The following is a 27,811-nucleotide window of genomic DNA, read 5'->3' on the forward strand; positions in this document are numbered from 1 at the left end:
ATTTCTCTTACAATTCAGGTCACTCCTGTGATATTTATCGTGAAGAAAATTAGAGCTTGGGTGAAGTATTTATTCTTATAATAGTTACTCTCATGGGGGTGCTCATCATTTCAAATAAGATCTGTGGCTTAAAAGTATCACGACGAGACACATTAGGGACACCAGCTGGTCAGCCAGTCTGTCCTTGGAAATCTCCAGGCAGAACTGTGCACAGAATGGGGAGGGAAGGAAGGCCCCCTTCCATACACCCACATCAGGTCTTTCATAGAGCACAGTGATACTAAAAATTATTCTATCTGAAATACCACCATTTGATACAGGGTCAATTTTACCCTTTTAACATCATCGTCATCATCTTCTGTTTCTTCTGCTTTTTCTTCTCCTTCTTCTATTTTATTAATTTAATTTTTGTAGTGCTGGGGGTCAAACCTAGGGCCTTGCACATGCTAAGCAAACACTCTACCTCTGAGGTCCACCCTCTGCTCGTCTTCACTACTTTTAAGTGTACAGTTCAGAAGTATTAAATAGATTTGTAATGTCTACAACTATCACCACCATGCAGCCACAGAAATCTTTCAGTCTTGTAAAGCCAAAACTTTACACCCACCTGAAATTCTTATTTAACAGGGCATTTGTATTATTATTTGCTAAATCCAGCAGCTCTCAGGGGGACTGACAGTGCTGACTCCACTTAGGCAGGGCTTTGTTGTCTGTGCCTGACTGCTGAAATCTTCCCTCCACTACTGGCCACCAGGCCACTTGGACATGTTTTCTATTTAATCTTTCACTGTCTTCTCACTCAATGCCAAGAAGGACAGAGGGTGGATGGGTATGCCCAGCCCCGAGTTTTGGAGCAGAATCCCACTTTTCTAAACTTGTCTCTGCATGTTGACCCTTCATCAAACATCTTCCTGAGGTGGCCTGTGCCGAACTAGTGCTTGTGGTGCACCCTCCACTGTGCATGGCACATATTCTTGACAACAGGGAGCTGCCTGCAGCAGGGCCCTGAGCCTGTACGGGAACAGAATTTAGTTCTCCCCACAGCCTTAAACCCTCCATGGCACAGGCCAGTGTATAAACAATTACTCATGTGAACAAAGCTACCCTTGCAAGATCAGGCATGAGAAGCTGAAAAGCCAACTCACCAGGGTGTCAGGGTTATTAATTTTTTTTTTCATTTCAGACTAACCAGGTTCCTCATGCATTATATGTAGGAAGGGAAATGTAAAAAAGTATACACTGAATGATTACATGACCCAGCCATTCCACTCCTAGCTATACAGCCAAATAAGCTGAAAACAAGTGTCTTCACAAAAACTGGGCCATGTGTGATCTCAGCACCACCAGTCATCACAGTAGTCAAAGGTAGAAAGAACCCAAATATCAAGCTCAGGCATCCCCTAGGCTGGGGTTTTAGAAGGTGATTAAACCACAGGGTGCTATAAGGAGTTGCTGGGGATGTGACCTGGAAATGTGCACCTCCCTTCCAGCTCCTCTCCTCCCTCTGCTTTCTGACCGCCATGAGGTGAGCAGCTTTCCCTTCACTATGACCTTTCACCATGCCTTCCTGCCTAGAGCCAGCCACCTACGTGCTAAAAACATGAGATGAAATAAACCTCTCTTCCTTTCAGCTGCAGGTGTCAGGTATTTTGTCCTAGCAATGAAGAATGTGATGAAGATGACGGATGAGTGGAGGAATGCAGTGCAGTATATCCATGCTGTGGAGTATTATTCTGCCCTCCTCGAAAGGAATAAAGTTCTGACACATGCTACAACACGGATCATCCCTGGAAGCACCACGCTGGGCAGTGAAGCCAGACACAAAACATTATGCATTCTATGACTCCATTTATATGAGATATCCAGAAAATTTCCTATTTTCTCTCAGTAAATCCATACACAGAGAACATAGATCTGTCATTGCAAGGAGGCTGAGGGGAGGGACAAATGGGGAATGACTGCTTAATAGATAAAGGGCCCCTTCTGAGAAGCCGGGAAGATGAAAATGTACTGGATATAGATAGTGGTGGTGGTTGCACAGTGCTGTATTAAATGCTACTGAACTGTTCATTTTAAAATAGTTGTAATGTCAAATTTCATGTTGTGTGTGTATTACCACAATTTAAGGGGGGCTAGGAGTATAGTCCCCAGAGTGCTACAGAACAAAGGAATCTCCTATTTGGTTCCGATAAATTCTCGAATAGGAGATACCCCCAACCCTCTTTAAAATGGTTGTTTGCTGGGCAGCATGGCTGCCTCTGCCCCTGCTTCTACTCATTGCTGCAAACACCCGCAATCTTTCCAGCCTGCTGATCAAACAGTAAGAAACCCTGCGTGCTCAGTTTCATGACAGAATCCCCCTGGGATTGCTGAGAAGCAATCATTTGGCTTTTACAGGCAGCTAGAGTCCGTGTCCTCCTGGGGGCCTGACCTGGGACACCTCCTGAATTCCCTGGCTGCCCCACACTTAGCCTTGAGCCCTGTACACACATTCTGAGAAAACTTGCTTGCTATCTGAAAAAGGAACGCAACAAAGGTGCCCAAGTCAAACAGAAAGTAAATGCCCAGTACTAGGTCAATATTAGACTTCAATTTCCTGGGGGCATTTTCTGTTTAACTTCCACTTGTTTATGCAGGCTGCGATGCCTAGCATGGAATTGCTGTACCACAACTTCTATGTGTTCTGATAGGAAGAGAAGCTCTTGGTTACAGTCAACACAATTAGTGGTAAATAATACATGAATTTAGATTCTCAGGAACTGCCTAAGGGTGCAGACACTAAATATCCTATGATTCAGAATTTGAGAAACAAATTCTGCCAGACAATATATATAGCTTCTACTAAGCCTCTCTGTTCAATTTTTGTGAATCTATAAAGTGGAACATCTTCTCTCAAGCTTGTGAGAAAATAAAGTGGTAGAAGTAGCTGTTGCTTTAATAGTAGATTTAATAATACAGAGGGTCCTTGGTTAGCAATGGCTGGACTTTTGATTTTTTTTTACTTTATGATGGTGCAAAAGCCATGCACACTCAGTAGAAACTCTACTTTGAATTTGGATCCTTTCCTGAGTTGCAGGGTATGTGGTCCAATAGTCTCTTGCAATGTTGAAGAGTGGGGATCAATAATCAGCAACAAGAAGGGAAAAACCAATATTCTATAGACCATGTTGCTAAGCCATAATGTTCGGTATTTTAGGAGTATGAAATGCATTTTTGACTTACAATACTTTCAGTTCGTGATTTGTGGGTTCATTGGGATATAGCCTTGTCGTAGTTCAAGGAACATCTGCATATGTTTATTTTAATGATATTAACAAGGTATGACCTCAACCACTTTACCAGAAGCCAGTTTCCTATAATACTTATATAAAGAGCCCCAACAGGTGGGATCATGTCCTGTGTTGAATAAGACCTACAAACAGTGAAAGAAAGGCTCCTCCCTCTCTCCTCAACAGGACACAGCTATGCTACTCATGGCTCATCCTAACCCTAAACATTCTCTGGAAACTTCCCAGATGTGTGGGCCCAGTGCCTCAGGACTGCACACACTGGTATCCATAGTCCTGAGTGGGTGTGGTTAGCTCAGCCCTCCTGTGGCTCCACCAAAGTATTTTGGATTGGCCCAGAATGGTTTTTGTTTGTGTGATATTGGTCACATTTGTTCAGATTGGCCCAATTTAGTTTTAGATGATCCAAATTGGCTCAAGTCAATTCAAGGACCAAAAGTCTTTCATGTATTTATTTGATGGTAGTAAACTGACACAACCTAAAGTTTGCCATCTTAACCATTCTTAAGTGAACAGCTGAGTGGCATTAAGTATAGTCACACTGTCGTATGACCATCACCTGCATTCACTTCCAGAACTCTCTTCACTCTGCAAAACTGAAACTCTCTTCCCATTAAACACTAACATCCTCCACCTTCCCTCCCTAGCCCCAGGAACTCTCATTCTACTTCCCATCTGTGAATTTGACAACTCCACGCTGAGCCTGAGTGGATTCATATTTATTTGTCCTTCTGTGTCTGACTTATTCCGTTGAGCATACTGTTCAAGGTTCACACCTTTTGTAGCAAGTGTCAGAATTTGCTTCCCTTTTAAGGATGGGTAAGGACGCTCCAAACAGCAACATCTGGGCAAGAAGATCTGTTGCCTTGTGCTATTTGCATGGAGCAGCACCCTCACCTTCACACTCCATGTCCAGGGCAGGCTCGCTGACCTGCACAGCCCACTACAGCCAGAGCGGACCACCACGGGGCAGACGCTGCGTTGTCAGCACCAAGGACAGCGCACACCTAGTCTCCGTGAATGTTTCTTAAAGGCAGCAGGACCAGATGCAGACCTCAACTGCACGTTAGCTATTGAGAGAAGGGGAGCTGTACAGTGAGCTTCTGCAGTTCTAGTTCTGAACATCCGTAAGCTCCAACTGTTCGGGCTTTGGCTTGTGAAGAAAGACCAGCTTCTCTTCTGTGAAGATAGATGGTGGAAGCAGCTGACAAACCTGGAGTCAGCAGGTTTTAGAAGCCACTCTTCTCCAGCAGGCACCCTTCCACCTCACACAGTCTCTGTTCTCAATGAGTCTGAGTTGTATAGCTTTCCTACCCTGTCCACAGTACTGCCTGACACAGGACTGGTGGTTATTCTTGGGGAGTCCCTATTACCACAGCACCATGTCTTTTTTAGCAACTGATTAGCATTGGCTGTGACCTCAGTGCCGTGGGGTGAAAACACCGTGCCTGCCACGCCATGTGTGATATTATGCATTTCTGCATCCTGCGTTCAGCCATGTGGGCTTTCTTCCCGAACAGACGATGCTTCTAAAAATTCTTCCACAGAGCCCTGTACTTCCTAGAAAATGTCACTGACTAACCGATTTTGTCAGCTGGATTTTGTCAGCCTCCAGTACATGTGAGGTACCATGTGAAGTGCCACAGAGAGCCAACAATGGAGGCCAGGGGCACAGAGTGTAGACACAGCCCAGCTGCCTGCCTTGGGTCCCGTTCGCACCTTTGTCACGCCCCACAATCTGCCCTAGACACAGACCACTGACAAATTAGTGCAATTTGAGCCAGTATCACACACACACACAGATCCTCTGCCTGTTGGTACCTGCTCCGGTCCTGTCCTTGGTGTCCCCCACATGACCGATACTCCCCACCTCCCCGTTCCATTCCCAGTGGTAACTCTGCCCTCCAATTCCACCAGCCCTGCCCAGGCTGCCACGGGGACACAGTGGCCTCAGCCAGTGGGTGTTTTCTTCCAAGCGAAGTCTCCAGGTCTCCCCACGCGCCTGCTGCATCTGGCCTTCCTGACGTCACTGTCCCTCAGCTGCTCTGCCCCAGCTCTCTCCACCTGCCAGCCGCACCCACAGTGGCCCTGCTCTGTCCTGCTCTCAGTACCATCCTCGGCCCAGGTCCTCTGCCTTCCCTCATCCTCTTTTGGGGCTCACAACCCCATCGCAGTTCCAGTCCCACACACCTCCCTGTGCAGTCTCACCAGTCAACTTCCCAAAGCCCCGCTCAGTCCCACAGCCTCTTTGATTCTCACCTGCACCTAAGTTGGCCTGGAAGCCGTGGGCTGAAGGGCACCTGCCCTGAGTCCCATCTAAGGGAGGCGGTGAAGGGCACAGCCTGCCTCTCCCACCACGAGTTTTAAAATTCAGGGTTTGCCATATTTGCCTGTGCATGCACAGCGCCTGGTGTGTCACAGGTGCTGCTGTGTACGGCCCGATGGGAAGGAACGCAGGGCCAGCTAGCCCACGTCACGGGGAGAAGCTGGGGCTGGCTGGGGTCCACTCTGAAAGAGAGCGGGCTTTATGAGAAGAAACCAGGAGAAGGTGCCCAAGCCTGGGAGAATCTGTGGGCTGGGATATGTGAGAGAAGAGGCCAGCTGCACTCCTCCTAGGTTCCAAGGGCTGAGGGGGTTCTTCCTCTAACCAGGGCACACCCAAAGCCCTGTCCTCGGCATCACCCACAAGCTCTTTCTCCAGCTCCATCCTCCCCGTGGACTAGGTTCGAACACAGGGCTTCCTCTGGGCACCAGCGGCCCTCTTTACACCTCCAGCTGTACACCTGCAGCCCCTCTGCATTGTGATGGAGAGAGGGCCCCAGCCAGCCCACAGCACGTCTCCCTGTCCTCCTCAAAGCCGGGGGCTAACACTTGCTTTGCACGCCACCAAATGGGGCACTTGTATGAGGTACTTGCCTCCAGCATTCTAGTGCAATCTTGAAAACTCCTTTGAAAAGCAAGCCTCAATCAAACACCAAGTCACAGCCGAAGCATCTCCATAATGGACTGGGTGGACATTCGTGTGTTTGATGTGGCCCTGGGGCCCTGTACCATGCCTCATTTTAACTGCTGTATTCAGTTGGCTATGATGTATTGATTTTCAGCTTTTTTCTATTACCCGAGGGCTCCTTCTAGAAAGCACTAGCTAGGATGATGATAAGTAGGAATCATGAAAAGCCTAAATGTGTATTTGCTTTGCAGACCCAAGGTGTGGGGCTGCTGTGTATAGCTCCTGGGTAAATCAAATGCTTTCGACTGAATGATCATTGCAGTCCCCACCTGGGAATGCCTGCAGCCCTAGAAATCTCCAAGGTCTAAGGGAATAAATCCGTAAAGGAAGAATTTCAGGTCCAGAGCCAACGGCTTCAGGTACCCTGTCCCATGACAGATATCTTAAGGGAACAGGTGAAGAAAGCAGGGGCTCCAAAGCACTCAGTCCAGCCCTTACCAAGCCAAGATGCTCTGCGACCACCCAGAGGAACCCAGAGAATGTGCCGTCCCAGGCCCGCAGGCCCGCAGAACCAGGATCTTTGGCTGTAGCCGCACAGGTGAACAGCCCCAGGGGAAAGCACAGACCAGCAAACTGCTCTCTTCCAGGGAGATGAACTGGTGCACAGAACTCATCCCTGGGCCCATGAGACCAAAGGCAGGAAACAGGGGGGCGCCGGCTGAGCTCCTTCCTCCACTTACACCTCACTGCCACACCGCACGAGAACCACATGGGTAGGTAAGAAAATGCCAGTTCCATCAGGATGCTTACTACGAGCCTGGCCGGACCCAGCTCATGTATTCTTTAATTGCCGCATGTAAAAAAGACCATATTTCACGTCAAAACAGCTCAATACAATGAAGGAAAATGCCACATGAATCATCTCGACTTGACTTGTTTGCCCTCTGCCTCTCATGGCGTCAGGATGTGCCAGCACCTGAGACAGGGACCATTTTACAGACTGGAGCCTCGGAGTCCAGGGGTCACCTCGCTCTTGCCTTGATGCGCTCACTGCGCCCAGCCGAGTGTGCCAGGCCTTTCTGTACCCAGGAGATGGGTGTGAGAGTAGACACTGCCATCCCTCTGCGAGAGGAGTGTGACACAACTCACTAACTCATCAAGGGTTGGTGAACTCACGTGCACACTGTACAGAACCTGATGTTACATTTTCCAGGGGCCTATCACAGGCTGTGCAGTGCAGTGGTGACAGGCTGAGTTTGTGTGTAATGCAGTCTGTTTACCCCTTTGAAGCTGTGAAAACAAAGATGAGGTATTCTTCCCATGCACGGCTCACCTGCTTCCTGTGTACCATGGGGCTCAGCCTTGTTCCTGTCTCTTAGGTTGTTGCAGGAATTACTGAGGTGAGCCTTAAAGCCCTCTGCATGGAGCTGTCATCACTACCAACACCACTGCCACCTCCACTGTCACCCAGGGACCTTCTACAATTTTTTTCTAAAAAAAGAAACATTAAACCTGCAGAAGCAAAGGATTCCAGTGGTGATAGAAGGGACCACCTTCCCATCACCACCATTTTGGGCTGCTGTTGAGCCGTCCTGGAAGTGAGCCATATAAAGCAAGGCCTTAGAAGGCCATGTCTCCTGGCTCTCATCCCCCAGGATGTGGGATGTGGGTTGGGGTTTTCCCCTTAGCTCCTGCATGGAGAGAAAAGGCTTGATGCATAGGGTATGTGAAAATGCTGGCCGGGCAGCACTGGCATTCCTGCCACAGACTTCCGGGACTTCACGCAGCTCAGCTGCAAGCAATGAGTGAACCTCCAAGAAGGGAAGGCTTTTTTGCAGCAAGGTTTCCCAAACACAACAATATAGTTGAGCCTCTGTATCTGTGGGTTCTGTATTTCAGTATTTAACTCAACTGTGGATGGAAAAAAAAATTCAGGGAAAAACTGCATCTGTTTTGAATATGTACTAACCATTTTATCATTATTACTCTGCCAACCAATACAATATAACCACAAATTATCCAACATTTATATCATGTTAGGTATTATAAATCATCTAGAGGTGATTTAAAGTATCTGAGAGCATGTGTGCAGGTTATATGCAAACACTACATGTAAGACCTGTGTAAAGGACTGCAGCATGCACAGATTTTGGTATCTACAGGGGGTATTAGAACCAACCTCCTTCAAATACTGGGCAATGACTTACAGTCAATGTACATTCATGGTAATTCTGTTCTGCAGAGCCTGAATTAGTAAATTCTGAATGAGTGCCCCCAGAGGAGATACAGAGCTAGGATCCTGTCAACCAACTGACCCAGAACCTTGTTTTATATATGTTTATGTTTAAAAACGCCTCACTGAATATCTCTTTCTTATAAATAAGTATGTACAATATTTATTTAAAATAAAACACCCACTGAGAGGAGTTTAACATTTCCCTGATCCCAATGGATCATGAGATCATACATTTATTGGGTTTCTAGCCTACCCGTTGTGTTTTTTTTCAAATTGGTCATTGTCTTACCGATCTGTAAGTTTAGCCACATTTCTGTTTTTCTCTATAACTTCAGCACACACCACAGGTGTCACTTCAACACTTTCCAGAGTGGCCACACACGCAGATGAGCGAGTTTTTCTCTTCCCTTATCTGGCTATACTGGATAATTGATCCACTAGCACTGAACTGATTACTAGCAGTGCTATACATCATGCCTGGGCGAAGATTATCTAACACATGTATTTTCTCCATAACACACTGCACGGCCTTCTTGCACTTAAGAATACTGGCTAGGACTGCAGCACTACATTTGGGGGTCATTTTATCACTAAAACTTAAAAAGCCATCCACAAAAAGCACAAAAACGGAGGCATGAGTGAGAGCATGAAGTTTACAGTATGAGTGCTAAAAAAAAGAAGGTAAAGCCTTGTTCAGCCTCAGCTGGAAAAATGGAAGCTGACCATTTCTGACTGCAAAATTATCATGAGTACTAACTTTAGGGTTACAGATGAATTTTAGCAAGTAAGTAAACTCACAAATATAGAATTCCTGGATAAGGAGCAAAGCCTGTTCTGATTACAGAATACCTCTAACGGCATGCTTTACGCTGAAATCCTGAGTGAGGTTTCCCAGGACAGGTAATTTATCTCTTTGACTTGAAAACTACCTACAGTAGAATTCCACATTCCCGCACAACACAGTATTTTTTGCCTTTTCCAAATTTTCCTCAATGGCAGGGCACATCATCCGAGTGGAAGGAACATTGAAAGCCCAGTAAAAATAATCAGGAAAATTATATGGCAACATGGAGAAACGTTTATGGTATGTTCAATCTTAAAGGCTGGGTGACAAAATTACTTCTGGGATGTCACAACAGCTATGTTTTCAGTGCTACCACCTGTAAAGGAACACAAAAATGAAAAAAGCTCGTATGTTAGGGTGGTGGGAACCACTGAGAACACATTTCATTTTCCTGTTTCTAACTCTAATGCACTTATTTGTCACTGATGCAATGACTTAATAAACAGTATTCGATGCATGTTGAACTCTTCTAAAAAGCTTGGCATCTGAAGTGCTCTGCATTTGAGATCTTATAATATTTTCTTGGGGATGGGGCCTGAGTATAAACACAAAATTCATTTGCTTCACATACATTTATACATAGAGCCTGAAGGTAGCTGTAAATAATATTTTTGTGCACCTATATTTTGAGCATGAGTTGTCTCAGCAGGCCAGGTGTGGACTTTTTCACTTGTAGCATCAGGTAGATGCTTAAAATGTATCAGATTTTGGCTTTTCATATTAGATACATTCGACCTAGTCTGTCAAAAATATCCAGTTTTTCAAGCTTTAAGATGAAAAGAGAAGTGAGGGCGCCATGGAATTCTTCTTGCAATGAGGTCTTCCATAGCCTCCAACTTGCATGCAACCGCTTACTGAATGCACATTAAGATACAGAGGTTCTGGGGCGGGGACCCCAGTGACGACCACACTTTAAAAAGAGATGGTCTAAACTATGTGCACAGCCAGTACTGCCCATCTCTCCCTTCAGATTGCTTTCTGCTGCAGCCTTAACCCTAGCAGTACACTAACTGTCCAGATAGCTCTGGGAACACAGAGTCGGGCTTGGGCCTCAGTGGCATCCTGAGCTTGTCTTCACTGGCTCCTGGCACACCCTAGCCATGCCCAGGAGAGTAAGGGACTGACCTGGGGAAAGCAAGCTCTGACTTCAAACAATGCACCACCAAATTACTCAGGGCAGGTCCTTCACATAGAATCGTGCTTTCAAGACCATTTCTACCACCAGTGGCTCTTTTTGGTCTGATTCCAGAGTTCCTCATGCAAAATGGGCTACTCAGGTCTATAGCATGTGAGGCTCCTCTCCTGTGTATGAGGCCTACAGAGTCCTGAGGGTGCATGCAGGGCCCATTCATCAGGCCCTACTCAACCCTGACTTTGGAGCTGTGAGGCCTTCCCCAGACGGAACTAGTTTGTGAATTAATAAATGAATGAACGAAAGGAAAAAAGCTATAAAATCATTCTCCAGCTTAAATGAGCTTTTCTAAAACCTAGGATAAAAGAACTTGCTTCAAGGACACACATTCTACTTAGGAAATGAAGTTATCTGTTTTCCCATTTAATGTCTCTTCTCTGAAGAATGGACTTCCTCCTGGTCTTCCACAATGGCTAGGGACTTCCTCCACCGCCACGTACCCTTATGAATGGGACCCACCCCACTTCATTCATTCCCTGACCTCAAAGCTCTGCAAGCCAGAGGTCTGTGGCATTTCAGCATCTGGTTAGCAAGAAGCCCAACAAACAAAATACCAGGTCTTGCTCACTCTCCATCAGGGAGTGATTTCCAAAGATAATTTTCTCTTGACAGCATCTCTGACATGGGACGCCATGTGCTACAATAGAACACAGTGTGTCACAGGCTCTGTGAGACCCACATAACTCCCTGTGGGGCCATCATCACTGCTGCGGACGAGTTCAGGCTCTGCCAAGGACCGAAGAAAGATGATGGCCAGTTGGCCCAAAGCCCAGGCCCCAGGCCCAGAGCCCCTGCCCTTCCTTTATACCCCACAATGCCCTCTGAATGCAGAATTGCTGTGCGTGACAGGAACACCCCCAAAGTAAAGTCAATTTCTACTTAGCCTTTAGAAGGAACATAAGGTGTCAAAATTGCAAGTGCCAGAAATCTACCATCAAGTCAATATGACTTTGTATGTACATTATGTATTTTGTATGCTATATACTATATATATTCAAACTCGTGAACTTTCTGGGGAAAAAATAAGGCTTTTCAAGCAGTCCACAGACTGGGCCAATACAAGTTCCTTTACACAAATACAATAATCACATCTTTAAATACTCATGATTGGCCTGTTTTTAAATGCCAGTTTTTTAGATGGGTTTATTAGAATACAAGCTTATTTTGCTCTAATTAAAAGAAAATATAATTATGTTTACAACCACTGTCTACATCAGTACTCATTCCTTTTCCAAGACTTTGTCAAACTTTCCAATAATTGTTTTCAAAATAGTCGCTACCATAGCTAACTGCCCATCGGGGCAAGGCCTGGAGCTTCCTAAGACAGTGAACGCGGATACAATGACCACTCTGAAATATACTCAGGCCGCTGCCCCTTGCTGTGGCTGGGGCGGTGCATGAACACCGACACCTCCCACCCTCGCCAATGCCACGCTGGCCACAGGAAGCCACCCGGCAGAAGCGCAGGCCAGCGCTCTCATGCTCTCCCACCACGAGCAGATCCAGGACTGTGGGCTAGAAACCGAACCTTCTGCAGGATAGGGAGGCACTAGCAGCCACTCAGGCCTCCCTGTGGAACCTTCCTGATGTTCCCGCCTGAATGTGAGCGTCAGAGTGGGCAGGACATTCAGAGACACGCCCACGTCACTGAGCGGGGAAGAGCCACTCACGCACTCGGACCTGCACGGCAGCCCGGTCCTCTCCCGCTGTCTTCACACTGTCACGGTGCTGCAGCTTCTGCACCTGCAGGGCCACAGCAGCTGCCACAGCTCATGGACCCCTCCGCTCCCTCCCCCGGGGACAGCCACCACCTACCTGCTCCTGGGCCCACTTTGGCCTCTCCTCTGGTGTCCTGGTCTTGGTTTTGAAGCCTCTCTGGGGGTCTCCAGGGTGCTTGGCCTCAGCGGGGAGGTGCAGCGACTTGGGCCTGGCCTCGTGCCGGCTGGACCCATGGCTGGCCTCGCCAGGCGTGCAGGCCTCTGTGGAGTCCCCGGGCCCCAGTTCGGGCATGTGCTCAGGGCTGGCCTCACTGACACTGGTGATACTGGTCATGCTCAAGCTCATCTTGATCTCGGCCACGATCTGGTCAATATCCTCCTCCTGGTCCTCCAGGTCCCCATCCCCACGCCTCGGGCAGTAGGGGGAAGCACTGCCTACGCTCCCATTGGCCTCCGAGGGGTAGTAGTCCTGGTACCCCTCTTTGCTAGGACAGTAGTGGCCGCCTTCTTCCTGGTCCTGGGCCTCCAGGACAGAAGTTTCATCTTCCGGGATCGGCAGGTGGCCGTCTGGGTAGTCTTGACTGTCTTCAGCCCCGTGGCCAAGCGGGTGTGGGCTTGCCGAGTCTGTCCACTCCTCCACGGCTTCCTGGCATTCATCGGTGTCCACAGGGTGTGTGCCGTGGGCCACGTACTCCTCCCCGTTGCAGTCCATGCCCTCCAGGTAGCTGTCATCCTCTGGGCAGTAGCGGATGTAGTAGGTGATGCCTTCCTCTTCCTCAGGGAGGCCCTCATCATAGTCCTCCTCCTCGGAGGTGTTGTTCACATAGTCGGAGCTGGAGTCCCCATCAGGGCTGTGGTTGTGGCATTCCTGCTGCTCTGGCGTGGGGCTCTCGGGCCTCAGGCTGGCCAGCTCCAGGCCCTTGGGCACATAGCCCTCCAAAGGCAGCTCCACATCCTTGCTCTCGGGCTCCTGGCCATGCGGCATGGGTCCTGGCCTGGCCCTGTGGTCAAGCATGCTGTTGGCAGTGCTCTGGCGGTTCCGGTGGGCCATGGCGGACATTCAGGCGGCCATCATCACCTGGAGGCAGCTGCTGTGGGGAGGAACGTTTGAAAGACGAGAGTCAGAACTCAGAGATCACAGCCAAGTGCAGAGGCATGCAGCCCACTCCACAGTTGCCACAGAGCCTGGCTGCCACGTTCGCTCAGAGCGGTGTGAACACACATCTGCTCAAGGACCGCAACATTCCCACCCAGCAGTCTCACGTGCCAGAAACAACGTGCGGCCACAGCAAGGAGCCCAGGCAGAGCTCCGGGAAGAGGAGGGGTGGGGAAGCATCCACCATCAGAGGACGCCCACTCAGCCCTCAGAACTCTTGAGGCACCTGTGACCTCCACACAACGCTCACTCCATGAGGGGCAGCCCAGGCAACAAGACAAAGCGTCACAAGATCAGGTTAGCCGCTCTCAAGCGGAAGAGGCGTTCATCCAGAAGGACATGATGATGCGGGCTAAGAAGGTATGTCAAGGTTTCCCAGGCGAAATCTGTGCTCCTTGACAAGGCACACGCGCACCGCAACAGCGCACCGTGCCCTAGAACTGGTACGGCAATTATGCATCAATTAAAAATCAAGGGAAATAAAAATAAATGAATAAAGTACATTTGGGAGGCGGACTCAGTGGGACTCCATGTGGAAATGAAGCCTGGCATTTTCCTATATTTCCAAATACGGTTCCAACTTTTCCTAAACCATGTGAACGTACTACGTTTAGTGTTTAATAAATTTTAAATAAAATTGTATATTAAGACGAGCTATTATGATGACCATCTCAGTGCCCCTCCCCTATGGATTTGTCCCTGCTTTGCTGTCCCCTCCCCACTCCAAGCGGGACATCACTCACAGAGGGACGAGAGGTACAGGTGGCACTTTGGCTAAGCAAGCCCAGGGAAGCGCAGCACAGGACAGCGTTGTGTGGCCACAGGGAGGAGAGAATCCAGGCTGCCCCGTGGCTTACAATGTGCGTGACCCTACGAAGCCAAGTGGGAGAGGACTTGGACCTCCCCGCACAGCACTCTGTACTTCATCCTCCAAGCCAAGCAGAGTCAGAGGGCATAACAGACAGGATTTATTTTCTCCTGTGTTGGGGACTGAACCTAGGGTGCTCCACCGAGTTACCATCCCCAGCTCTCTTTGTACTTTTTAAATTTAGAAATAGGTTCTTGCTAAATTCCCTGGGCTGGTCTTGAATTTGTAAGCCTCTTGCCTCAGCCTCCCAAGTAGCTGGGATTATAGACATGCACCACCAACACAGCACAGAGAAGACTGCATGGAGAAGACTTTGCGGGGCAGAGGCCAGAGGAAGGGAGACTGGTAAAAAGACTACTCTGGTTTTCTAGCACAAGGGAAGAGCTAGGAGCAGGAAAAAATAAAGGAGAGAGTGTTAGAATGTTTGGCTGAAGTTCTATTTTTTGTACTGAACTGCTACCCAAGTGTTCGCTTTATTCTTGAAACTGTACTTTAACATTATACATGCCTATTTGTTTGCATCATAGTTACTTATTTCTTAAAAATGTACTCCAGTAGTCCAGTAAGGAAATGAGAACTTAGTCATGGTGGAACACACCTGTAATCCCAGCTACTCTGGAGGCTGAGGTAGGAGGGTGGTAAGTTCCAGGTCAGCCTTAGAAACTTAGCAAGAACTACCTCAAGAAAATGAAACATAAAGGGCTGGGGACATGGTTTAGTGTGAGATCCTGGGTTCATTCGCCAGTACTCTAAAGAAAAAGGAAAAGAAAAACAAAAAGAAAAAGAAAAAAAAAAGAGAAGTTATATATTTGAAAAATGGTAAGATGGTAAATTTTATATTGGTCTATTTTACCACAATGAAACAAATTTTTAAAAAAGAAATGAGATCTTAAATTAAAATAGTGGAGATGAGAGAGGAAGGCTCAGTGGGTATTTAGGTCGAAGCAACGATGGGACCCGAGGTCAGACCCAGGGAGCGAGGACAGAGGGGTGCCATCAGCCGTGCCCGGGGTAGTCACTGCCCAGACCCTGCCCGCACGTCCTCTACACCCTCTTTCTTCAGTCCAGTCCCTCGGGAGCTCACAAACATAAGGTCCTTCACACCCTGCATCTCCCACAGTGCTCACACAGCAGCCCGGTGTGCAGCAGTGCCCAAAACACATCTCGACGGGAGACAGCCTTACCAGATGGTCACAGTCACAGCGTTACGAACATTTGCAGAAGAACCGAGAAAGAGATAATTATCTCATCCAGTGCAGACACTCAGAGTGTGAGCACAGTTACTGATGGAGACACACGCTTCCGCCGTGTGAATTCATCCCAGAGATTCGCCATGGACAGGATCAGACTTTCTTCCTGAGTCCACAAGAGGCTCACGAGTGGCTGTGCCTTGATAACAGGCCTGAAATGCTGCTGGTTCACAACACCTCCCCAGAATGGCCCACCGCCTTAAAGGCATCCCACACCAGGAACACTGCTGGCGAACAGGACCCTGTAGGGCCTGCATGTACCCTGGAGTCACTCCCAAACCCTGATGCTGGCAGGAAACTTCCAAAGACCTGTCCCCAGGAAGGACACTGAGCTCAACATTCACCAGGCACTGTAACCTGAGGGCACATCGAGAACGATGAAGTGCCTTAAAGACAAGACATGACCGGACGGCAGGTTTCTGATGATCCCCGAGAACCGCCAAGCACAAAGGACAGGCTGCAAGCATGCTATGAAAAACTCAGCAGCCACAGTTCTGCACCCAGTTCTGGAAACAGCATTCCCCAGAATGGTTCCCCAGAAGCATGTGCGGAAGGCAGTGCTAGCCCATGACCACAGATGTCCATGCCTTGACTGTGGAGGCGGAGGGCAAATGGCATCAGCAGTTATTGGCAGGTGAGCATGCAGCTCCACTACTTGGGGAGCAACACTATCTCCACAGCATTCTGTATGTCCCCATGGCTTGACACCAGGCCAAGCACACTGCAGACACACATACCCTCCATATCCACAGATTCTGCATCCAGGGAGTCAACTAAATGCAGATTGCGGATATTTTTTAAATGTATCTATACTGAACCTGCACAGATCCTTTATCTTACCATTATTTCCTAAAAATTCAGTGTAACTACTATTTATATGGCATTCACATTGTATTAATGTAGTGGTTGACTGGGTCAACCTGAGCAGTTTAGAAGCTTAACTAAATCAGCTCAGCACTTCTATACCCTAGGGTGTAGAGGGTCCACCCTGGGGCAGCTCTTCTACATGCTAGGGTGTAGAAAACCCACCCTAGGATGGCTTGTTGTCCCAGTGGTATAAAGGGGAAATGAGGAAGGAGAGACTGGCTTCCATTCTTCAGAGGAGCTCTAGTCTTTGCCTTCAGCTTGGATGTCGTCTCTTGGCTTCCACACAGACTCTTGGCTTCTGTTGTAGACTCTTCAGCCTTCCACTGAGGAAGTCAGCTTCTGCCACGGATCCTTCAGCCTTTGGTCACAGACTCCTCAGCTTTCTGGTGTAGACCCTTAAACCTTCCAGCATAGACCCATCAGCCTCCTGATATGGACTTGCACAGACACTGCACTGAACTCCAGACCTTGGGCTGAAACCTTCAGTCTCCAATGTGCAGACACCCTCTGCACGCTTCCTCCTCCAGCTCCGTGGCTGACCATCATAAACCAATCTGGTAACTTCTTATACATTTGCATATCTTGGATTATATCTGTTCCTCTAGTAAAACCAGGACTGATAAATTCAATATTACAAGTCATCTAGAGATGCCTCAAGGTACCTGAGAAGATGTGCATGGATTCTATGCAAATATTGTGCCACTTGATATAAGAGGCAGGAGCATCCTTCGAAGATACCAAGGACAACTACATTCACATTCACTTTCTGGTCAGAGAACACACTAAAGTACAGAGTGTCTCATCACCTTTACTTCAAATTCTAGGCCATGTTGAAGATAAAATCTGTATATACTGTATACATTCTTAGACATGTAATTTCCTACATCCTTTTAGCAAACATAAGATTTAAGGGTTAAAATATACTTGTTACAGTAACAAGGAATTGTTACTCAATTCCACAAGTACATTATCTAAGTTTTTATAAAGTAAATCACTATGGTTTAGATAGTGTTTCCCAACGGCTCAAGTCTTAAAAGTTTGGTTCCCAACCTGGGGTGCTACTGGGAGGCAGTGCGAACTTTAAGCGATGGGCTATTAGGGGTCCTCCAGCCATCGGAGGCGCACACAGAAGGGGATATGGAGTCCCAAGCCCTTTACTCCTCCTCCTCCTGCTCCTGGTTTCCTGTTCTGGCCATGCTCTGTTCTACCACATGCTTACCGCCATCGTGTGCTACCTTGCTACAGGCTCATAGTGACAGGCCCAATTGTCACGGACTGGAACCTCTGAAACCCTGAGCCTAAAGAACTCTCCCCTCTCTACAAACTGATCATCCAGGTATTTGCAGTGGTGACGCAGAGCTAACACAGTCACCAAGGTAGCATCATAGGAGAACGAGAACCAGCTTGTTTCCTGCCACCACTTCCTGTTTCTTCTTCAAGTTGTCAAACAATTTCAGGAGAATTTATTCCAGGTACACAGTATTACCAGCAACCCTGGACTTGGGCTGTAATTACTCAATCCACTGCTCACCACTGCTGCTTATACTTTGTGTATTTTTTCCTCTTGAAATATTTGTTACAATCTCATTTTCTTTTGCTAGAATAATTGCTAAGCGTAGTTTTCAGATAATCCTTTTATGTCTAGGAAATGGTTTCTCTCATGCAGAATATTTTTTGGATGACATCCTTACTTACTATCCTGTGAACACGGTTCCAGCTACACCTTTCAGCTTGTAGATGTGCAGTTTAATAGCAACCTGATTTGTTTTACCTTGGTACAAAAATCTGATCCTTCTCTGGAGTCTTGTATAATTTTCTCTCCATTCTTAGACTCAGAAATTCCATCAGGCTAAGTCTGGATGATATTAATCTATGAGGATTCACTTGAGGGGCCCTTTTCATACAAGCTCACTTCTTCCTTAGCTACAGGCAAGTTCCTGCTTTTCCTTTCCTTTCCTTTCCTTTCCTTTCCTTTCCTTTCCTTTCCTTTTGTCCTCTTTTCTTTTTTCTTGTCTTTTCTTAAATTCTCCCTCCCACAGCCTTTTCCTCCATCCAGACCATTTCTGGGCTCTGTCTTTCAAATCACTTACATTCATAACACCTCTTTCACCTTTTTTTCTGTGTGATGCAGATTAGTTCCTCCATTTGACCTTTCAAAACACCAATTCAGTCTCCAGCAAGACATGACACGTGACCTGGTTTTGCTTCTTCCGCTGTGCCCGTGACCCAGGTCAGTCTCTTGGCGAGCGGTGGACGGAAGGGCAGTATTATTTACAGAGGGGGATGACTTTCTGGTGTCCTGACAACAGTGGAGTTGGCTGTCTGGGTCTTCATAGTTGAGACGTGAAGGCGCCTCTATTTTTTAGGTATGGACAAAAGTGAGTTGGCCTTAGCCACACCTGCTTCCTTCGGAGGAAAATGGCTCCACTCTGTCAATTTTCTGTCATTGTGACAAAACACCCGAAATCATCACTTACAAGGAGGAAAAGTTTACCTTGGCTCACTTTTTCAGAGGTTTCAGCTCCTCAGTTTATAATGGGATTACATCTCAGTGATCCCATCGTAAGTTAAAAATGTTTTAAGTCAAAAATGCATTACTACACCTCATGAACGGCACATCAGAGCTTAACCTACCCTACCTTAAACATGCTCAGAACATGACAGCCTACAGCTGGGCAAAATCATCTACTACAAAGTTTGCAATAAAAGGGCTGCCTATCTCACATAGTTTACTGAATGCTGTACTGACTGTCAAAAACAGAATGGCTATCTGGGTATGCTTCATTATCAACGAAGTCAAAAGTTCAGAAGTTGTAAGATGGGCCATCTGTATTGGATTCTTAATAAATTTAGATCTGTTTCTAGACTTTCTGGTCTATACTCTTCTACCTGCCCAGCAGCAGTACCACACCATTTTAATTACTGAGACTTTGTATTGTAACATTAGATAAGGCAAGTTCACCCTCATTTTCCTTTGTAGATCTCCTCAGTACTTTCACATTTTATTCTCACAAATGAACTAAAGAGCTCTTGGGCCCAAGTGTCCCTCCACTGGGTCTTTTTATCCAAATTCACCTTTGAAATCTTGCTCCATTTATTTGAGTCTAAAATGTCTCTCAACAGCTTTGTTGTTTTCTTCATAGCTGTAGACACACTCAGTTTATCCTTAAATATATTTTTTTGTGAGTCTCACAAATGCAGTTTTGCTTCCATTAGATTTTACCTGGTTATTGTTGGTATATGGCAAAACTACACTGATCTTGTAAAAACACATCTTACTAACCTACTTTTAATTCCACATAACTATGATAAATAAAGTTTTCCTAGGTAAATGACACCTCCTTTAAGTTATCACCATCTCGCTTCTCCTTCCCAGCATGTCGCCATCTTGTCCAACCACTCTCCCTTGCACTTCCTGGGAAGAAACATGGACTAAGAAACCTCCTCAATTTATTCCTAATTTTTAATGAAAATACCTTAACTTTCCTAGGGCTGGATTAGTATGAGATAAGTGAGCCATTAAGAATGTCAGGAACAGGGGCTGGGGATTTAGCTCAGCGGCACAGCGCCTGCCAAGCAAGCGCAAGGTTGTGAGTTTGATTCCCGGTACTAGAAAAAAACAAAACAAAAACAAAAACAAGAATGTCAGGAACCAAAATAAGTAATATTTTAACTGTAATGCTTTACAAAATGAAAAATAATGCAAAAAAAAATTTTTAATGACGAACAAAACATTTAAATGTTAATTATTTCTTCTTTCTGCTGCAGTCTGCAGTATGGTTCCATTGGACTCTGGCAATGATCTTGTCTTTTTAAGTGCTTCCATCCTTAAATATAGTGCTGGTATCTGGCTAAAGAGAATTCCTCCCTAGAGTTTCACATCACAGACCTTCTTACCTGGGTCTCTTTTTCATGGATACAAAGGCAAAGGGACCACTGCAACTGCCCAGGAAGGAGCCACATCTTCAAAGACTCTGCCATATTACATTTAACACACTAGGCACTTTCAGTAGAAGAGGAAAAACCCTCCTGTTATGAAGACAAGAAGGTCCTTGTTTAAATTCAGGCCTCCATTTACTATGAGGTCTTGAGCAAGATATTCTGTGGAGGATGGCCTTGCCCCCTTGGGAACTGCAAAAAGCTACAGCTGCCTGCAGGTCCTGCAGTAGGCTGAATAGGAGAGTATATCAGGCTATTTTCCATTATTATAATGAAACATCTGAGGCTGGATAGTTTTATAAGGAAAAGAGGTTTATTTGGCTCATAGTTCTGGAGGTTCAAGGGTATGGTGCTGGTGTCATCTTCATCTTTGACAGGAGGGCTTTTCCTCTTAGACTGAAAGTATTTGGTGAGTTAAGTGTAATTTGGCAGGGTCTTTGAAGATGTGGCTCCTTCCTGAGCAGCTGCTGTGGTCCCTTTTCCTTTGTATCCATGGAAAAGAGACCCAGGTCAGATAGTCCATAATGCCCATCAAACTCTGGAAGGGAACTATCTTTAGCCACATGGTAGTATTGTGTTTAACAACAAAATGTTTGAAGAAATAGGCTCCAGTGAAAGCCTTAAGGTGGATGGTGGGAATGTGCATGAGGAGAGTGATCACAGACAGAAGGCCAAGGAGCAATTCAGGGGCCAGGCTTGCTCTTCTAATAGCTTACTATCTTGAAAACTAGCTCAGAGTCCCCAAGAACTACCTTACTCTCTTCTGGGTTAATACTGCTAAAGACCTAAGGACTACCCCATCTTTTAAAAGTTACACCATCTCCACACACTGCCATACAGAACCAAGTTTCCAACACACGAACCCTGATGAGCCAAACAACATTCAAGGCATCACAGACTACAGACTGCACACAAGCATAGCAAACTAGTTCAGTGCAGGCCTGAATCTCCTCGTGATTAGATACAAGGAGTTAAGGAGGGTAATGAAATGTTAAGGAAGATAACGCCTGATTAGGAGTCTGTCTGAGATGGTTCTGCCAACACAGGTGGATAGGAGTGGCTCTAGCCAGATGGCCTGGTTATGTACATACTGTACCTCTCTATAATAGGACATGGGTGTACCCTGGTGACAGTGCAGAAAGAGGAAAGGCCCTGATAGAAAGTCAGAAATTTCTCCCCATACAAGTGTTCTTCTAACTTTGAGGGGCTGTACTAGTCACCTTTCTGCTGCTAGCACAGATTACCTGACATACACAGCTTCGAGGAGAAGAGTCTATTTTGGCTCCCAGTTTCAAAGGCTCCAGCCCATGGTCATCTGGCTGCAAGGCAGAAACATCATGAAGAAGGCAGTGGCAGAGAAAAGCTGCACCCTTCTTTGCAGCCAGGAAGGAGAACATATTATAAAAAGTCAGAGGAAGGAATCAGGGCTGGATGTAGTTCTGAAGCTGACATCCCCATGATCTACCCAGACATACCCAAAAGTGTGCTTCACTAATAGCCTAGGCATCTATTAATCCAGCAAAGTGGACAATCAAGATTAGGCACAATATATCTACCTGGGGAGCGTGCTGGTTCAAGGCCCAAGATTCTGGGTAGGTGGGCCAAAGATTAGGCCTGGAGTGGCAGCTAGCTCTGATGTCAGAGGTACCAAAAACTCTGCCCAAGATAGATGTCAATGGGTCTCTAGTGATTCCCTACTGTCTATGGGATAGATCTGACTCCCTACCAAGAAATATAAAGTCCCTTTCTAAATGCCCAGCCCACCACGTTCAAATCTTGTCCTTCTATTCCTGGGAGTGGAGAGTGAGTTCGATTCCCGGTACCAGAAAAAAACAAAACAAAAACAAAAACAAGAATGTCAGGAACCAAAGTAAGTAATATTATAATTGTAATGTTTTACAAAATGAAAAATAATGCCAAAAAAATTTTTTAATGATGAACAAAACATCTAAATGTTAATTATTTCTTCTTTCTGCTGCAGTCTGCAGTATGGTTCCATTGGACTCTGGCAATGATCCTGTTTTTTTAAATGATCCTGCTTTTTCCATCCTTAAATATAATGCTGGTATCTGGCTAAAGAGAATTCTTCCCTAGAGTTTCACATCACAGACCTTCTTACCTGGGTCTCTTTTTCATGGATACAAAGGCAAAGGGACCACTGCAGCTGCTCAGGAAGAATCCACGTCTTCAAAGACTCTGCCATATTACACTTAACACACTAGGCACTTTCAGCAGAAAAAGAAAAACCTTCATAACCTCCTGTTATGAAGACAAGAAGGTCCTTGTTTAAATTCAGGCCTCCATTTACTGTGAGGTCTTGAGCAAGATATTCAGTGGAGGATCTTCTTCAAGATCCTGCTCCTGTGTCACCTTCACTGCTATCACAGCTTGAAAGTGGGTGGCCTGGGAGGACGACACTGTTCCAAGAATTTCACACAATTCCAGGAAAGTGAAGAATGACCAAGGGCAGGTGAGAAGGCAAGGTGAGCAAAAACAAGGTGGAATGAAGTGGTCCTTTGACTGAAATAGTTCTCCTCCTGCTAGATTTATAGTATCTGCTAGAGTTTGTGTCCCCTCCCCAAAGTTCATGTGATGGAAATTTAAGCCCCAAAGACATAGTTGGTGAGATTTGAAGGTGGGGCCTTTGGGGGGTGATTAGGATTAGATGAGGTCTCAGGGTGGGGCCTCCATGATGGTGTCATTGGCTTTCTAGGAAGAGGAGGGAGACCTGAGCCAGCAGCGTACCAAGTTTGTCTCGCCACGCGATGCACTCCACCATGCTAAGACCAGTCAGAAGGCCCTCGCTCAACACTGGCATTGTGCTCTCAGACTTCCCAGCATCCAGAACCGTGAGCCAAATCAACCTTCACCCTTCCTAAATTAAGCAGGCTGTGGAATTCAGCAACAACCAACAGAAAAGAGATTAAGGCTGTGTCCAATTAAATGCAATCAAGGCACTCCTCCTTCAAGGCACTAACACATTGCCATTTGCATGGAAGCAGTTTGCAGCCTAAGCGTAAAGAATATCGATTTCAACACCTCCCTTGAAAAGCAACTTTTTCTCAGAGCCCTTTAATGCCTGAAAGGGGATCGTCTGACATGGCTACCAAATCCCACCTGCCTGGGTGGCCGGCCTCTGCGAACTCACAGCCTGTGTCTGGGGAGACAATTTCAATCCTTCAACTGCAGTGCCCTTCTGGGATGTGACGGCTGGGTGGAGACAGCTGTCCTGTGGGATGGTGTGAAGAGTTTCCCTCCTTACCTTCCGAGGGAGAGGAGATGTGACTAATCCGGCCTATCTTTTGTTAGGCTGACGTGCGGAGATTTCTGTCCTCGAGGACACACTGCTTCCTGGGGTTTCGCTGTGTGCTTAATAGGAAATACAGAGAATAACTGACGCTTGCTCACAGCGGCCCAACCAAAGTCTGATACCATGGCTTGAGGTGCATTTCTTCCTGTCTTTTTCCTATGTATCTCTGTTACAGTCTAGACTTTACCGCAAACACAGCTCTGTGCTGTCTGTAACTATAACATGGTAAGCAGCAGAAACACTCCATAAACACCATTTTAATGATTTCATCAGATTTCCCGTCTGAATGTCTAAGGCTGTAGCTGATCGAACTGCTGTAGACTGAATAGCTGTGTCCATCTGTCTCAAAATTCCTATATTAAAATTCTAATCCTCCATAGATAGTACTTGGCAGCGCGGACTTCTGAGAGGAGATGAGGTCATGAGGGTGGGGCCCTCCTGAATGGGATTAGTGCCCTGATAAAAGAGGCTAAAAGAGAGCTCCCTGGCCCCTTCCACCATGTGAGGACACAGCACAAAGACACCATCTATGATCCAGCAGTAGGCCCTTCCTACACACTGACTATGCCAGTAGTTCCAGCCTAGACTTCTCAGTCTCTTCTATTTGTCTGTGAGAAATAAATGTTGCTATCTGAGCCACCTTGTCTGTAGTATCTTTGTTACAGCAGCCTCCAGTGAATAAGATACTAACTATTCCCCTACGAATATAAATGATGCCACAACATTTCCCTAAAGAGAAACTATAGCGCTGCCCCCAACATTCCAAGATCCTTATCCAAGGTGCTTTAAAACTGTCTCTACTGTGTTTCAGGGCAACAGAAGGCCCAGAGCTTCAGCAGAGCCCAGGTGGGGTAAGACCAGGAGAGGGTTAGCTGTCCATCCAGTGGGAGGTCGGGGCTTTGCATTGCAGAACATGTGCACAAACACATTTAGGTCTGTTGTTTCTGATTAATCATATTAAAGATAAATCCTTCACAACAGACCATCTGGAAAGCAATTCGAATGTATAGGAGAAGCACGATTACCTGCTACATGTCCAAGAAAATGAGGCCCTGTGTCCAGACTCAATTAATTCTACAACAGCACATAAATCAACAGCAAATGCGGCCACTGACACTGTGCTCACCACTTGCCTCCTGAAACAGCCTAATGAGATGTGGGAATAAAGGCTCATCGTCAGCAAGGAGCTCCAGTGTCCTTATTCTAAACCTTTTTTTTTGCATGGGAAAATAGCATTAGCTGGCCCTTCGAAGAGCTTGTAATTAGCAGACCAAGATGAGAAATAACTATTCAGTGACCATCACGCAGGCTGGGTACAGTCTTATATACAAATGCAACATGGACTCAGCCAAATTGTTGCCAACACCGATCTTGTTTCCCTGTTTGGTCTTACACGCTATAAGGATAATATTCTTCTGCTCCCTTCAAATATAATTTAGTTGCTTTGACTACACAAAATTTGAGTTGAAGCAGTTTGGAGCATGTTTGTATAATCAGCTCACACATCCCAGAAGAAAGTCACTGAGTAAATATTTCACTTCAAGATCACAGGCACACACGGGCTCAGAAGAGTGCGGAATAAACTAATCTTCCCCCAAACCAAGCTGATGTCCAAACTGTCTAGCAAAATCCTGTAAGTTGGCTTAGGGCCACAGAGGGGTGTGCTTTTAAAAAAAATATATAGCAGTATAATGTGAAGACTTGTTGAGCACACACTAACCCTTTGATAACAGAATCCTAGTTAAATCAGTGTTGGCATACACACAAGACAATTATGTAGCGACTGAAATATTCACAAAAGAGTTTATCATACAAAATGCACTGCTATCATTTATTTACAATAAACTGTGCAGAAACACATTAGAATGGTAACGAGGACTGCCTCTGAGTCATGAGATAATGGGACTTCCCATCTTTCTTCATTCCTGGGTTTGGTACTTCCATAGACAAAAGATACTTAAAAAGAGAAGTGCCTCCGCAGCTCTATGGGCCCTGGGCGGCCACATCTGTCAGGTGACATTTCTGTAGCAGGAAGCAAGGGGGTCTCAGCAGCCCTTGGAAGAGGCTGGGTGGGGTGGGGCTCACCTGTTCCTTCTGGGATTTCACTATGCCAGGACATCTGCCCCACTACATCCTTATCTCAGGAGCCCCTGGGGGTGATCAGGACTTTAAAGCCAATTAAAAGCTGCTGTCGGCCCTTCCTCATCACTAGCTTATCATTGAAGAGCTGATACTTCCAATATTCCACAATATAACCTAAACCTGAAACCAAGGTTAATGTCACCATGGAGAGCAACGGGGCAATCGTTGCATGTGTTTTTTGGCTTTGCTTCTTTGTGTCATTTTTAAAAGCTTGTTCTCATGGATTATAATCTACATATCTAACTTTTTATCGTCTACTTTGAGGAAATATTTTACTACTCCAAGTAAAACACAGAAGCCTTACAACCACATGAAGCCCTTTCATCTACACCACTTATGCTATAGTTGTTGTATATATTATATCCATCTGCAGTAGTACTCACACACAAACCAGTCAATCGTTTTTGTTTTTTTTTTTTTTGAATACTCACATATATTTTAAGGAACTGAAGAGGTGAAAACAGCTTGCTATATTTACTCCAATGATTTACCGTTTGTTTGCTTTTCCCTCCTTCCTAAGGTCCTGGTGCCTTTGGTATCACTTCCCTTTGGCTTGAAGAATAGCAGTGCACCATATAACAACATTCTGATCAACAAAAGAGCATATAGGTGACAGATTCTATCACCAGGTGATGTCCAGTCATCTTAGTTGGTGTATGCACACTGTTTGAGGGTCATACAACAACAAAATCAGCTACAGACACATTTCTCAGAATGCATCCTTGACATTGAGTGATCCCTGTCTGTACTTCTGGTAGCTATTTACGCCAAGCAGAGCTCTTGGAAACAAATTCATTTAGTTTTCCTTTATCTGAGAAGGTCTTTATTTCATGTTCATTCCTAAAGGATTTTATTAACTAAATACAGAGTTCCAGGCTGACATTTTGGGTTTTATTCTAATGTCAAAGACATTACTCCATTGTCTCATGGCCCCCATAGTTTGTGAAGAGAAATCCTGTCACCTGAGCCATCATTTTTCTATGTGTAATGTATCATTTAAGAGAGAGTTATCGCTCTTAAATGTATCATTTAAGAGAGTTATCTTCCGTTTCCAGCAGTTTGACTACAGTACGTCTTGGTATGATTTTCTTTTGGTTTATCCTACTGTGGAGTTTTTGAGCCTTTTTAAATCCGTAAACTTATTTATTTTGACAAGATGAGGTGTTTGGGGGGGTTAAAATAATTGTATGTGACAAAGTCCTTTCTCTTTTCATTCAGAAATTCCAATGATATGAATATTAGAGCTTCTGATATTATTCTGAAAGCCCCCAAAGCTCTGCTCATATCTTAAAAATTGTTTCTCTCTCAGTTGCTCAGGATAATTTCTGCTAATCTCCTTAGAATGGACTATCTCCTATGTCATGCATCTTTTGAACTCATCAGGAGCATTTTTATTCCAGACATACTTTTCAGTTCCAGAATTTCTACTTTTCCTTTTTAAAAGTATATTGCATATTTCTCCGGAAATTTTCTATTTTTCCATTCACTTCAAAACTTCCCACTTCTGCTTCATGTAACATGATTATAACACCCATTGTGAAGTCTTTGATAATTCCAGCATCTGGGTCATCTCAAGAGGGACATTTGTTGATTATCTTTTCCCTTGAGAACTGGCAGCTTTAAAAAAAAAAAAAAATTGTTTATTCTTGATTGATTGGGAAGCTGTCCAGATTTTTCCTAAGTAAATCTGGATGGCAACCTAGTCATTTTTATTATTTATGTTTGAAGAGTCTAGTGAATATTGATTTTCATTTGTTTGTTTCATCAGGCAACGAGCCCATTTAGGGTCACATGAAGCTCTGCCTCGCCCTCTGTAGGTGCTTCTAACGTTTAGTTTCAGAATCCTTCACCATGCTGCTCGGGTCCGCCCTTTGAGCAACCATTCTGGGGTTAAGTCTAGGACTTGGGGCATGGCTTATGTGGCAATTTAGTCCCAAAGCTTTTGTTATTGTTCTCCGGGTGGGTCCCCCACATACAGTGGGTTCAGATGCCTAAGCAGGGGACTACCTCTTAAGAGCTCTCCAAGATTTCTCTCATATTCTCTTATTATCA

At 45.8% G+C, this 27,811-nt stretch overlaps 1 protein-coding gene across 3 annotated transcripts in view; it reads right to left on the bottom strand.

The window, feature by feature from the left end:
* Apba2 (amyloid beta (A4) precursor protein-binding, family A, member 2) overlaps nt 1-27,811 on the bottom strand; it is a 201,215-nt gene that overhangs the window by 50,721 nt on the left and 122,683 nt on the right. For all 3 annotated transcript variants that reach the window (XM_005381659.2, XM_013512683.1, XM_005381660.2), the window contains one exon: nt 12,325-13,318. In XM_005381659.2, coding sequence (XP_005381716.1) covers nt 12,325-13,287 — 963 coding nt within the window. In that variant the 5' untranslated portion in view covers nt 13,288-13,318. The remainder of the gene's footprint in view (nt 1-12,324; nt 13,319-27,811) is intronic.

This window comes from Chinchilla lanigera, unplaced genomic scaffold (assembly GCF_000276665.1).
Source record: "Chinchilla lanigera isolate Chin_1 unplaced genomic scaffold, ChiLan1.0 scaffold00015, whole genome shotgun sequence".
In the NCBI taxonomy this organism is placed as follows: Eukaryota; Metazoa; Chordata; class Mammalia; order Rodentia; family Chinchillidae; genus Chinchilla; species Chinchilla lanigera.